Source organism: Brienomyrus brachyistius, unplaced genomic scaffold (genome assembly GCF_023856365.1).
Source record: "Brienomyrus brachyistius isolate T26 unplaced genomic scaffold, BBRACH_0.4 scaffold62, whole genome shotgun sequence".
Classification (NCBI taxonomy): Eukaryota; Metazoa; Chordata; class Actinopteri; order Osteoglossiformes; family Mormyridae; genus Brienomyrus; species Brienomyrus brachyistius.
In genome coordinates, this window is record NW_026042337.1 from 16,215 (window position 1) to 30,406 (window position 14,192).

Sequence of the window (14,192 nt, forward strand, 5' to 3'; positions counted from 1 at the left end):
TTCGGTTTACCCTGGACTTGACAAATCAGGGACTGCTCATCAAAAACACACATTTTCTTTTTATACTGTATGTTTTATTTTCTCCAGGTGCAACAGAATCACCCCAATCACAAGACATAGATATATGACTGTCACTGAATCAAAAGACTGTGTTTTGTTTCCTTCACCCATCTACCCCTGCTGAGTAAAGCTCGCGTCTGACCACGTCAGTATAGACGAAAGTGGCTTTGGGTGTTTAGCAGAAATGACACTGATAATGTTAATGAAGTGTGGATGACAGCTATTCAAAATATTCCCTGTCAACCATCACGGAATTCCATTGCAAAACATCATCAGTCCATCTGCTGAGCCTTAGAGTCTCGTGAGAAGAACCATGAGAAATGAACGATTGTCTTTTTACAGACTGAAGACCAAATGTGCTTAAATACAGAAATTACTGACAAAAACGTTCTGCTAACACCACAGTAAGAAAGCCTAGCGCACTTCATATAAGTTCCCATCCAAACTGAGACAATAACTGGCATCTTCCTCACCATGTTCTTCATCACACATAAAGGCACTGAATGACAGAAAAAAAAATGTGAAAAAGTTAAGAAGCTTAAATTTAGCATTATTAACGGATGTGAGTAACACTATTGTAGAATTTGGTGGCAATGCACGTACAGAATTCACGTGAACACCCGGGCATTTCCGTAGCACCTGATTTAGCATACATGTAAAGACAGGTGTCATTATTCTGGAAAAAAAAGTGCTATAGATCTTTATAGACATTTAGCTGATGTGAGAATCCACTGCCATTTAGTAGATTAAAGTAATTTAATATTACTGTCAGATTCGAACTTCCTTTAAACCAACAAAACTAATGTAAAAAAAAAATCTGTTTTACGCTTCCTTTCCCATTTTTATAAGTGTTATTTTATATTTGTACAAGAGCCTAGAAAAATACTACATTTCCACAGGCTCGACACAGGGCCATTTCACAGGCACCCGTGAAGACGACTAAAACAAGGAGCAGCTTAACCCACACAAGCAGGGGGGCCTCTGAGGGGGGCGGGAAGGCAATACAGAGAATATGAAGCGGATTCACTGCAGCTGAAGGAGAGCAAGGAGCCAGCGTGGGGCTGGGGGTGACATCAGCGTCAAATGTCTATTTAATTTCATGCGGGCCACCTCAAAACACATTAGGAAGGCATGTCCCATGAGATGGTGAAGGTGGGTGGGTCACAGACAAGATACTTTCAGTCAAGGCACTGGACTTTAGAGAACATGGGCTTAACATGGAAGTGAGGTACACGCTTGGAAAATGGCCGCCGCCACTCCACTCTTGCTGCTGGGTTCTCCATGCACATGTCAACAAACCACGCAGTTGCACTTTCGTTTCTTCTTGACATTATTCTGGGGCCGGTTGCTCTCTTCATCCTCTCGGGGTCTGCTGGGGGCCTGGCTGGCCCCATGGACACCACGGCTGATCACAGGATCTGTGGGATCCCTTCGCGGGGGAGGGATGTTGTCCTTCTCTGACCGCATCCTCTCACTGGCGACTCTGGGCTGGTCCTTGATCACCTTGCCCTTCTTGTTCCCAGACCCACGCCCACCCGGACTGCCATCTCGAAACTCTGACAGGCTGCGGGCCATTGCCACCTGCAGCTGCTCATCCTCTTCTATAACTCTGCTTTTTCGGGAGCGGGGGCTGGATCTGTGGGCGGGGCTGTGCTTCTGCCGGGGGGAGCCCTTCGACTTGCTGTTAGATGAATCCAGGATGGACTTCTTTTGGTGGGCCAACCTTCCAGGTGAGTCTCTAAGGCTTAGCTCAATACCCAGGGCCATTGCGTCCTCCACACCTGCACGAGACAATGCAAAAGTGATTATGGAGAAAGAAAAGGGAAGGCAGAGAGAGAGAGTATCACAAAGCTGAAATGACCACCTTTACCGTTGATGAGGACCTTCTTCAGGACCCCGTCCTCCTCGATCTCCGTTCTCTCCTGCCCATTCTCTACGATTCTATCAGGCAAGAATGCATCACAAAGTTAAACACAAGCGGAAACGTCGCTACCAGAGACTGGAAAGGCGTGAAGCAGCATGATGGAGATGGAGCTGATGGAGACTGACTTTCTGGTGGTGGTGCACTTTCCGTTAACGATGCGCGTGGACGTGGAGACGGACTTGAAGTGGCCCGTCCCGCCGCCTACAAACTCTCTTCTGGCCATCCCTCCCATGGGGGGGAAAGAGGTGAATTCCACTGGAGGAGAGACGGGGTGGAGCCAGTGAGCTTACACTGCAGGCAGTGGCGTAGCCAGGAATTTTTGACAGTAGCTGCGTACCATGTGTATCCAACCTTTCACCGCCTACTTCCCAGCGCCTCCAACTGTGGCACCACCCAACCTATTTCCACGTTTCTTAAGAACAGGTTTTTAACAGTAAACTGTATTTACTATATCTTAAGTGATTGTGCATAGCCGCAGATATTTTAGCGAATTCACTGTGATTGCAGTGATCTAGACGTGATAAGCTGTTCGTATAGGACCTGTCCCACAGGGTGACGGCACAGACTCACTTTGGGGTGCGGGGAAGAAGTGCCGACCGGGAGAATGGAACGGGGGTTCAGGGTACCCAAAAAACCCGCCGTGCAAGCCGCCGTTGGTCATCCCTCCGCGCATACCACCAAAGGGAAAGTCATCTGCAGGGCAGAGAAAGAAGGACAGCTGAGATGTGATGACGCCGTTGGGCTGGTGGCTCGATCAGAGAGGCAGAGCTGGAGATGCCCAGGTCCACGGCATGTCCTGAACTTCACTCTACCTCAGCTTTCAGCTGCCTGACTGTAATGCTCGAGTTATACATTTTGCAGGTGCTTCAAGAGGAGAATGTCTGAAAACGGAAGACTTAAGGCCGTACACAAGCCAAAGTAAGGCCCACAGGTCAATAACAAAGCATCACAGAACAGAACAACTTCATGTGATGCTGCCAACCTGTATGAAGTACACATAAGTACATATTAGTTCTAGGAAAATAATGCCTGACTGAGTTGCAAAATTCTGAGAATTTTCTGTTAATTCCCATATATTCCTGGTAATTCTCATGGAAAGTTTCTAACTGAATATTTCCAAAATTTCCCAGCTTAACTTCCCATGGAATGGAATGTTTCAGGAAATTTACTGCCTCTCTGAAACCCTAACTGCTATTACAACTAAAGTCAACAATGAACAAATGAACAATGACTTTCTTGAATTAATTGCCACACCAAATGAATGTTGATATGCTTTCCAATGTGCTGGAGTAACATTCTGTGGTTTTTCAATTCAATTCCATTCAATTCAAATAACTTTATTTGTCCCCAAGGGGCAATTTTTAAGACCCATAACTCATTTCCATCCTGATGCTGTCATCTGCACAAATACACAAAGCATCCGTTGTGTAGATGCTCCTCCCCGCGTCCTCGGGCTCTCACCAAAAAAGCTGACAAAAGGATCCTGGCCACCAAAGAACTCCCGAAATACTTCCTCTGGACTGCGGAATGTGAACGTAAATCCGGGGAATTCTCCAGGGCTGGAAGGCCCACTCGAACCTGAGGGAGATCACGGACACAAGACATGAGACAATGAGGCACTGTGGCTTGTTGGGGAAGTCCAATCTTTGTAATCACTGCCATCAAAACACAGATTATGCTATGAGCATGTGCACCTCACCTGAACTGCATGTGCTCTCTCTGCCATAATTATCATATGCTTCCCGCTTCCTGCCTGAGAGAGACAAAACGCTTATCCTTACACCAGAGCTTCACACAGGGAACCAGGACCACTGAGTAAAACATGGGTAGATTGTGAACTGATATTTAGATCCAATAAATCAGGAGTTGGACCCGGTTCTTACTATCAGACAGAACCTCATACGCTTCTGCAATCTCCTTGAATTTCTTTTCTGCTTCTTCTTTATTGTTGGGATTCTTGTCTGGGTGCCATCGCAGAGCCTGTTTTCTGTACCTTGAGACAGACAAGCACACGATCGGCCGCCGGGTGAAGCACAAACACCTCGGCCGTTGAAAAGCCCAGCGTTGTATTTTTACAAACGATCACATTCTCAAAGCTGTTTTACACTGTATTACCTCGGGTTAGTGATAAGGAGAATATTTAACTAAATATGAAAAGCTAAATTTGCTGCCAAGGTTTAAATACTCACTCAGTGTTCTGTGTCAGCACTAATGGTGTCTATGAGCTACGTAGTTCTCTTTTCGTTGACACAAGCGCAATTTAATAACGAATACGCAGGCTAACAAAAAAATCAGCAGATATACATTAGCTTCTGCCAAAATGTACATTTTATATTCCAGACAAGGCATGCAAAACGCGGTCCTGAAGCTGTTGCAACGAACACGTTTTGACATTATTTAAAGTTGACGAAACCGTCATGGGATCAATAGCTTCTTTCGGCGACTAATTCAGCATCATCATGTTTGGGAAGGGAGCCGAAAGACACGTATTGCCAGTCATTTTATTCACGTGGAGCGGATTTGCGGGCAGGGAGACGCGGGGGCGTTTCACTGGGTATGATGGCAAAACGTGCTGTTCAATTCACTTACAAGAAACGGCAATATCTGCGCCGTACTTACGCCCGTCTGATATCTTCAGGAGAGGCATTCCGTGACACCCCCAAAATGTCATAGTAATCCACCATGTCTCACCCCGCCTTTTATTAACCTGCAAAATTAGTCGGATTAGATAAAACCGCTACTTGGCCTGCTTTCTAACTGTAGGCCATATACCGCCGAAATGACCTTATCGTTATTAATGCCCGATTAATAAATGCTAAAGTCCAATACTGGTCACTTGTTAATGCCTGCAGATTTGTTACCCTATCTCACCACACGAGCTTCTTAAAATAGTAAATTTTAAAGACAGAGCCCCCACAGGCTATAGCCGATCTACAGTACCCGGAATGGGCGTGTCGGGGGGGTTACTGGTAACACCACGTGCAATCGTTATTATTTTTATTACACTAGGAAGAAACTGTCATAGTTCAGGCCCTATAGATAATAGCCGACCATGGACAGTGCGTTTTACGTCAAGCCCAGCATTGTGTATACAGCACACACATACCCCGACCCCTCTGCAAACCGAAAACAATGCGCGGTTACTTCCAACTCCGCATTACTTTGGCCATTATGGCTCCTGACAGCTGCAGCATCTCGGCGAAAAGAGACGCGACTCGCTTACTCTCCACAGCAATGCATTATGTAAACTAATGAGAACGATGATATTCCCAGATCAAGTATGAAAGCTGTTTTGAACCATCAGGACACTGGGAAGGCTGGTACAAGATATACGGAATTACAAACAGATTTGGAACGTTTTAGTATCTGAAATCGGAAAAAAAAACGCTCGTTACATCGTGTATTATTATAGGATCCATAAAATGATGACACTTTACCTTGATATAATCCGATTAACAGACCATATGGCGTGTCTCCGTTTTCTCCAATGGCCGAGAAATGAGACCGATTCCGTGATTGGCACTCCTAACTAGATCAGTCACTACGGAGGATGCAGTAGCCCAGCAAGGCTCGCCCCGATCGTGCGTTTCCCCTATTCCCGAAGCTCTGTGTTGGAAGCCCTCTTATACATACACTAAAAACCGAAAGTGGTGTAAAAAAACGACCCGACGATCATGTAACCGCAGCACTACGCCCTCTGCAGGGGATAGAATTCACACCCTTACGTCACATTAGCAAAGTGTCCAGGAGAAATTAATATAACGTTCAGGTCAGAGATGCCGCGTGGCAGCGTTTTAATTATGCACCAATATTTCATCGGTGACAAGCTAGGAAAACCCCAACCAAATACCCCTACCTCTACTCAGAGTGTCTATGGATGCCGAAAACATCTAGTCATGCTCCTAAACTTACCTGTAGGCTATATTTGATCTAAACTAATCACTTTCACTTTTGTTTTAGTTTGAGTATTGGTGTAGTGTCCAGATTATGGAGGATAAAGTGTTTTTTCGTCTATACTTTATTAGTCGCATATTTATATGTGACTATATAGCTATCTTATTCCGGTAACTAGTACTTTCTACCGAATGGTAAAGGGGAAAACAGAGTTAAAATATATGTTATAAGGTAGATTTGGTTCATTAACGTTTGACCTATCATCCAACAACATATTAACAAATATAGCTGACGGGGTCGTAAAACATTTACACTAGATGATCATTGGGCCTAATGTGTTTCATTTAGAATAATAACCCAAATTTCAGCATCACACATTTTTTTTTATCGTTTAGGTCTACTTGACAAAAGAAACTGAGCGAACATGAGTACGATTGGGGTCTTGAATCAGGCAGCGACGCCATCTATCGACAATTACTAATTATAACGGACTGAAAGATGGACTAAATCTAAGAACGCAGTGCTCGACCAGTGAAGGAAAAAAAATAGTGTACAACGTGTGGACTTAATAGGCCCCATTTTTAACAATTTCAGAACCTGGCAGTAAACAGAAAATAACAATGCATTAAATCGGTGTCATTAGACCCAACATGCATAATGCTAATTATTATTAGTCATTTTCGCTGTGTAAACAAATAACGACGGCAAAAGTCTCCAAAGAGATGCACGTATTAGTATTTACTGTAGTAATTAATTTACGATTCAGTGAAGTTTTCGTTATTAAACCGGACAGCGTTGGACAGACGGAATTTGGTAGGTAAGTAAAACATTTTATATTCATTCTCAAACTTCCTATACAACATTTATGGGATTTATTCTTGCTATATTGTTATTTGATTATTCTGAGGGGCAAAAAAAAAAAATCTATTATTCACAGCACTGCGAGACTTTTCATGCGTTTCCGCATCCTGTCAGCAGGAGGCAGACTCACCTTAAATTATCTGAATCGTGTTCGGCATTCAGGATTATTTTATTTTTTGGTTTATTTACCCTATTCTGCCTGGAGCCATTAGCCAGTTTGACATAGTACTAATATATGGCCGGCCAATAAAAAATAAATCCCTGGCTACTATAGAATTTAGGAACTGTGTAAATAAAATATAATTCCTTACTATAATATAATAGAATATTATATTAACCCTAAATAGCCTTGTGAATAGTTAAGCATATTTGCTTTACTGTGAATGTTTTATGAGGCAAACGGTATGATTAATAGATGACAAGACTCCTCGAGGGAAACAAGAGTGTTTGCTGTGAGCTCTGCTAACTTTCTGTCCCTTTTTCAAAAATTGCAGAAATGACTCCGATCACTTCCCGTATAAATGCTGATTTTGGTGTTTCTGCTCATCCCAGTCTGTTCCCCCACCGTTTAAAAATACAGACACATTATTTCCTTTGGTGGTGCCTCCTCCTAAGAATGAATAATGGGCAGGTCACACTTTCAAACTTATATGGAAACATAGGGAGTTCTAGACCCGATTTGGCTTCGGACACCATATTTTTTGTCTTAATGACCTGAAAAAGTTTTCTAAAACCATTTAGCAATTTGTCGTGGATTTTCATATACCTCCGGCTCAGACTTTATCGTGGAGATAAATCCGATCAAGATCAGCTCAGGAATGGAAGCCCTTATAAAGGGCTGTAATGTCAGCCGCAAAGACCATTGTAAATGAGCTTCCATCAATCAACTGGATACACATACATCTACCGCTGTCCCAACAAAGAATATGTTACAGCAGCCATCCCACCCTAGCCACAATCTCTCCTCACCCCAGTGTCTAGTAGGAAGTAGGATAGGAATCTTATCCCGCAAGCTGTACACATAACAGCTAAATACGGACCACTGTAATATTAATCACACCTGCACTTTATGTGGATCATATCTAAATGGAACCTGTTTTCACTGCACTGTTGCATGCCCATTTATTTATTTGCACACTGTCGGTTGTTCTTCGTGCTGGGCATAGCTGAAGACGCAAATGTTCTACACTTGTAGCACACAGCCAATGCACCACCTGGAATCTACAGCTCCGAAATTTTGCATATTTTGGATGTCTTTGCAAACCCTTGGGTGTGTAACCGTTACACCAGCTTCTAGTACGCACTCCCTGCAGCTCTGTCCTACCAGACCACACCCTGCTTAAGCTGCCTATAAAACACACCTGTAGTATATAGACGACAGATAGTATAAAGAACGTAAAATATTTTAACGGTGTTTCTCAACCTGCTCTTTAAGGACACCCAGACAATCCATATTATTGCTCCCTCCCAGGTTTCATGGACTATCTGGGGTCCCTGAGGATTGAGCTGTGAAACACTGCTTCCTAAGGTCTCATGGCTGATTTGGTAGTTATAGTAATTGTAGGGCATCTAATTGACTTATTGATGTATAAACGATTTTGTTTGCTAAATGAGATTTTGACTTCTTGGATTCATTTCAGAACTCAAGCATTTTGCCCTGATTCTTTTCATATTTTGATGGTCATTCCTCATTGGGAATCAATAAACCTGCTTGAACTTCCATTAAGAGAAGCGTAGCTTACAGTGATAACATCATAAGCATCAAATAAATACAGGTTGAGTTTTTAAAATTGCATTTATTTCAAACAGACCCATAACAGCATTGTTGGAGAGCTTTTAGGTTGATGTAGGTTCATGGAATGCTCATTGACATTACGGAATGATTACTTGAAATGTTTTATTGTCCATAAGTCACTAATTAAAACTTGGGGAGTTTTGGAATGCAGGGTCAGCACACAAGGGTGTTTCTTCCTCCTTAGTATTCCTCTCCTTCCTCATCTTCCTCACCAACGCTGTCTGTGCCCACCTCTTCGTAGTCCTTCTCCAGGGCAGCCATGTCTTCACGAGCCTCAGAGAACTCGCCTTCTTCCATCCCCTCTCCCACATACCAGTGGACGAAGGCACGTTTGGCATACATCAGGTCAAACTTGTGGTCCAGGCGGGCCCAGGCCTCAGCGATGGCAGTGGTGTTGCTCAGCATGCATACAGCCCTCTGAACCTTGGCTAGGTCTCCCCCGGGCACCACAGTAGGTGGCTGGTAGTTGATACCAACTTTGAAGCCAGTAGGACACCAGTCCACAAACTGGATGGTGCGCTTGGTCTTGATGGTGGCAATAGCAGAGTTCACATCTTTGGGCACCACATCTCCACGATACAGCAGGCAGCAGGCCATGTACTTTCCGTGGCGGGGGTCACACTTCACCATCTGATTGGCTGGCTCAAAACAGGCATTTGTTATGTCAGCCACTGACAGCTGCTCATGGTAAGCCTTCTCAGCAGAGATCACTGGGGCGTAGGTGGCCAGGGGGAAGTGGATACGAGGGTAGGGCACCAAGTTGGTCTGGAACTCAGTCAGGTCCACATTCAGGGCTCCGTCAAAGCGCAGGGAGGCGGTGATTGAAGACACAATCTGACCAATGAGCCTGTTGAGGTTGGTGTAGGATGGACGCTCGATGTCCAAGTTCCTGCGGCAGATGTCGTAGATTGCCTCGTTGTCCACCATGAAGGCGCAGTCGGAGTGCTCCAGGGTGGTGTGTGTGGTCAGGATGGAGTTATATGGCTCCACCACAGCAGTGGACACCTGGGGTGCTGGGTACACAGCAAACTCCAACTTGGACTTCTTCCCATAGTCGACAGAGAGGCGTTCCATCAGCAGGGAGGTGAACCCAGAGCCAGTACCACCACCAAAACTGTGGAAGATGAGGAACCCTTGGAGCCCAGTGCACTGGTCAGCCTAAAAGTAAAAGAAAAGGAATGCAGAATGTTAACCATAACCCCGGCCCAACTAAACAAAAACACAAGACTTGTAGTGTTTAGTTCTTTTAACGCGGTCACTTTTATAAAAGTGGCTTTCCCCTTACGCGGATGGGAAAAAAATGGCCCCCATAACATCAAAACAGGTTTTTAAAATCACTGTCCCCACAATGTAATATGCCAGATCCAACCACACACACGCTTCTATTGCAGAGTTCTTGGTAAACATTGCTAACCAGTTTGCGTGTCCTATCCAGAACCAGGTCGATGATCTCCTTGCCGATGGTGTAGTGCCCACGGGCGTAGTTGTTGGCAGCATCCTCCTTGCCAGTTATGAGCTGCTCTGGGTGGAACAGATGACGGTAGGTTCCTGTGCGCACCTCATCTGAGGAAAGATCAAGACCCCAGTCCTTAGCCTTTCTAGCATAGCGGTGAAAATCAGACAACAGGAAGCACTGTTGTACCATAGCAGAGATTAGCAGCGAGTTCAGTACCAATGACAGTGGGTTCCAGGTCCACAAACACAGCCCTGGGGACGTGCTTTCCAGCACCAGTCTCGCTGAAAAAGGTATTAAAGGAGTCGTCTCCTCCACCGATGGTCTTGTCACTGGGCATCTGGCCATCCGGCTGGATGCCGTGCTCCAGACAGTACAGCTCCCAGCATGCATTGCCCATCTGGGCTCCGGCCTGGCCGACGTGCATTGAGATACATTCACGCTGGAAGGGAAAGGAAAAACAAAAGCTTGACTGTTATCTGGTAATTACAGTACCGTGCTCTCTTATCTAAACGTGAATGGATAAACGTTCTGGCCGAGGGCAAACGTCACTGCCTATATAAAAGTCAACCAAAATTGAGCCGTTCCTGCATCCTGAAGAAACCTGTTCTGTAAACTGACAGCAAGCCACAGTAACAGTGCTGAGCAAATCCTGACTGCAGGACATTTGGGGATTAGCCAGCAGCAGCAGCAAACAAAAGCCCTATAGTATTTCCCCTGGGATTCTTCCATTTTGGTGACAGTCTTCCTCTTACACCATTTCTGTTTGCGAATAGTTTTCAGCAGACCTGCCTGAAATATTTGAAAAGGGGGAGCTGTAATTGAACGCATCTACGAAGATTGAAAAAAAAAAAAAAAACCATCTGTTCAAATTCTATGTGCAAAAGTTAACCCGCATATAAGCAAGTTTTAAACAAGAAACAACTGACTTGTGCGAAACTAGCACATCGTATGGTGAATATCAGCCAATGGCAAAAGGAGGGGCACAGCAACCCACTTCTTATCCCGTGAACCAATCAAATAGCCAGACTCTCTTTGTTCTCTTAGACCACTCAGAGAAAAAGTCCCCTCACCCACGTGTACGCAGCACATCTTCACTTCAGCACAATTGAAAGCAGGTTAACTAACTAAGCTGTAAAGCTTCACCGGCTTTCGTGCAGCTTTGATGGACCATGACCAAACATACCGGAACATTCCTCAGACAAAACACAGGGAGCCGTTATGCTATTAACGCAGTATAAAAATATGTATATAGCATCAAACATACTATATTAATGTGCAGATGTGATGATAAAGGATCAAACCCACATTTATGAGCATATTGCAACTGCAATTTCAAACACTCGAAAAGCAAAATATCGGTGACATTTTGCTTGAAGGGCACCCAAACGTTAATCCGTTATACCTGTAGTCTACGGACGTGTGTATATTTCACAGATGTCAGTATAGTTCAGCCTAAAATAAATAATCCAGCCTCTTAATGCCGGTCTCTGTAGTAATGACAGAGCTGACCGAAGTGCGCGCGAGCCTCGCTTCAAAGATCTCAGTGGCGCGCAGAACAGAGGTCGCACCCGGTCTCCCCTGGAAACGGGCGGTCACGCGCCAGAGAGGGTGGAGGGACCCCCGGGCCGAACCGCCCCTCCCCCCAGCCTGCCCCCGGCAGTCAGCACGCCCTGCTTTGTGTAAAAGGCGCAGATATCTGACTGCGCCCTTCAAGGGAAGCGGGCCGGATTGCTTTTATCCTGCCGCGAGTCCGCTATGCCGCAGGATGCGGCCTGTTCCCCACCACCCAACAAACGGTTTATTTTGTTTGTAGAGCAAAATAACGTTATAGCAGTAGGACTCGCTGTCCCTTTCTAGCACTACGGATAAAACATTAAGGTTGGCTCGAAGTGGCTTTCCTGCACGGTATGGCCCCCAGCCTCCCCGCAGTTAGCTCTATACCCACCCCCACCCCGGTCAGTCTCCTGCCTGTTCCTGTTCTTCGCGGGACACAGTAAGTCCACGTAGCCCGGACTAGCCCCACACTCACGGTACCGTAAGTCAGCATCCTCTTTTTAACGTTCCCTTTACATCTTGCTTCTTAAACTGCAACAAAAACGCACATAAGCGCCGGTTCAGAAGCGTGACTCCATCTGCGCAGACACTCACCATTTTGTCCTTTTTTTCTCTACCTTCTTGCCGACGTTGAGGGTTCGGAAAGGCAGCAGTGCCGACTGGCGCCCGGGGTGGGGCTTTTATAGCGAAGAGGGAGCTGAGGAGCGAGGGGCGGGCGGTAGCAGGAAGCTGCTTTGACTGTTGGCGGGAGCGGCGGTTAGTGGGGGGGAGGGAGAGAAAATGGGGGCCGTCCTTAGCAGCCTACCCAGAATGCACTGTGATGGTGCGCGGTGGAGCCAGGGGCCATTTATTTACAAATAAAAGGCACCCATCTTAATCAATACCAAACAAAGGGCCGTTTTTTCCACCTTGATCCCTATGAATGAGAAGGAATAAGAAGGAAGTCTCAACCGCAATGCAAAAGGAACAATAGCTAAGGGTTTGCCCCACCTAAGAAGGAGATCCGCTGATTTGAAATGGTAATTCATATCTTATCGTAATTAAGCGGATCCAGATGCTGAGCTAGAAGCCCGTAGATGTAGTACGCAGTTAGCAAGGAACAACATCACCTAATGATCATATGTCTGTGTCAGAACAAGAGACTGAGTTTATACCTAGATTCACTTTTTTTTTTAGATCCGCTAAGCTGGTGGTGGATGCTGCAAAAATAACGGCAAACAGTTCTTCATTTTGTTAGGAAAAGAAATTAACAGCGACATCAGTAGTTTTGTTTTTCATGTTTCCTCTGTCAGTCCTTAGCATGAAATTATATTTTCCTTATTCAGGAGGATTCCTTGTGCATTCTTTAGTCCATACTAATACTATTTTTACATAAATTAAACTCAAATGTGATATGTAGTCTTTCTATGAGAAAAGATCTTTCTTGTGAGAATGTATTTTTTATCTCTAACATCTGAATAAAGAACATCAAAACTGTAAACGAAATGCTGCACGCCTAAAACAGGGCTTCTTAATACAAAGATTCTGTTTGCGTTGAGCTGTTGTTAATGAAGTTGAGCTTTCTGTGAGGAAGTGGTTAGTCTTGTGTCCATGACAACAAGTTTATTTTGGCCTGTATCGGTCAGGAAATACTGTCATGAAGCATTAAATTTGTAACCAATAAATATAGCCTGAAGGATGATGGTCTTTAAAACTATATAAACGCGAAATCATTTTGCATTTCCTAAATGTATTTGTTCCTAAAGAAGACTTTGTTAATGCAGGTTGAAGTACAGCATTTTCTTTCTGCAATAACAGAAGGGAATGATAACAAACGCAACGCGTGGTAATAATAGAACAGACCAGTGAGTTTCAACAGAAGGAACCTCTGTCTCTGGGATGTTTACGGACACGATTGGGTGGGGCTTCCTGAAATAAACAAATCATTCAAAGTAGTTATGCAAAAAGCGAAGACCAAATTTTTTTTTTCACATTGACCATAGCGGAATGATTTGAAATGAGTTTTTAGTTTATTTATTATTTTTTAATGGTAATTCTAAGTCATGAGCAGGCGGTTCATAGTACTGAGACTGTAGAAAAGAAATTCACTCTGCCACCTTCTGCTGGGTTAGGAGCCTGACGAATGTACATCATACCAGCATAAGAGAGTTCGTAATGACATTGTAAAGTGCAAAAGTCAGTTTTCCCATATTTTATTAACGTTCGGTAAGAATTTATGTTTATTTACCTGTATTCCATTCTGTGCCACCAGATGGCAACATTTAAAATAAAAAAAATCACTGTGGATTATTTAAAAGTATGCAATTTTGAATTCAATATGAATAGTAATAATATATAATATGTACTAATCCCACATGTTTGAAAACAGTCGACTTTGTTTAAAAATATTACTGACAGTATTGGTCTTAGTGACACAGTCACTATTCATCAACTGCCCTTGACAATTAATGAAGCCAGAAATTCTGCTACCATTCGCTGTATCATTATATTAGACAATACGTCGATATTACAATTGGACTTTGGAGGCATCACCAACTGAACGCCGATCATCGCGACAACCACAGTGAGAGGTTGGCATTCAGGCAGATGTAAAAAGTTTTAACTGCTTGTAAAGACGTCGAAACCCGGTTTAGTCTTAAAAAAGTGAC

General features: G+C 44.3%; 2 protein-coding genes across 2 annotated transcripts; both read right to left on the minus strand.

The window, feature by feature from the left end:
* Positions 1-52: 52 nt before the first annotated feature.
* On the minus strand, positions 53-5,699 carry LOC125725206 (dnaJ homolog subfamily B member 6-like). Its single transcript, XM_049001928.1, has 9 exons — positions 5,422-5,699; positions 4,604-4,691; positions 3,868-3,977; positions 3,684-3,737; positions 3,446-3,562; positions 2,555-2,677; positions 2,110-2,239; positions 1,931-2,001; positions 53-1,841 (listed from the first exon to the last, which is right to left on the minus strand). The coding sequence occupies exons 2-9, from the start codon at positions 4,666-4,668 to the stop codon at positions 1,351-1,353; spliced, it is 1,161 nt and encodes a 386-aa protein (XP_048857885.1). The 5' UTR covers positions 4,669-4,691; positions 5,422-5,699; the 3' UTR covers positions 53-1,350.
* A 2,816-nt stretch (positions 5,700-8,515) lies between these two features.
* On the minus strand, positions 8,516-12,296 carry LOC125725185 (tubulin alpha chain). The gene is made up of 4 exons (XM_049001894.1): positions 12,139-12,296; positions 10,207-10,429; positions 9,949-10,097; positions 8,516-9,692 (listed from the first exon to the last, which is right to left on the minus strand). Exons 1-4 carry the CDS (start codon positions 12,139-12,141, stop codon positions 8,715-8,717), a joined length of 1,353 nt encoding a protein of 450 aa, XP_048857851.1. The 5' UTR covers positions 12,142-12,296; the 3' UTR covers positions 8,516-8,714.
* Between the last annotated feature and the right edge of the window lie 1,896 nt (positions 12,297-14,192).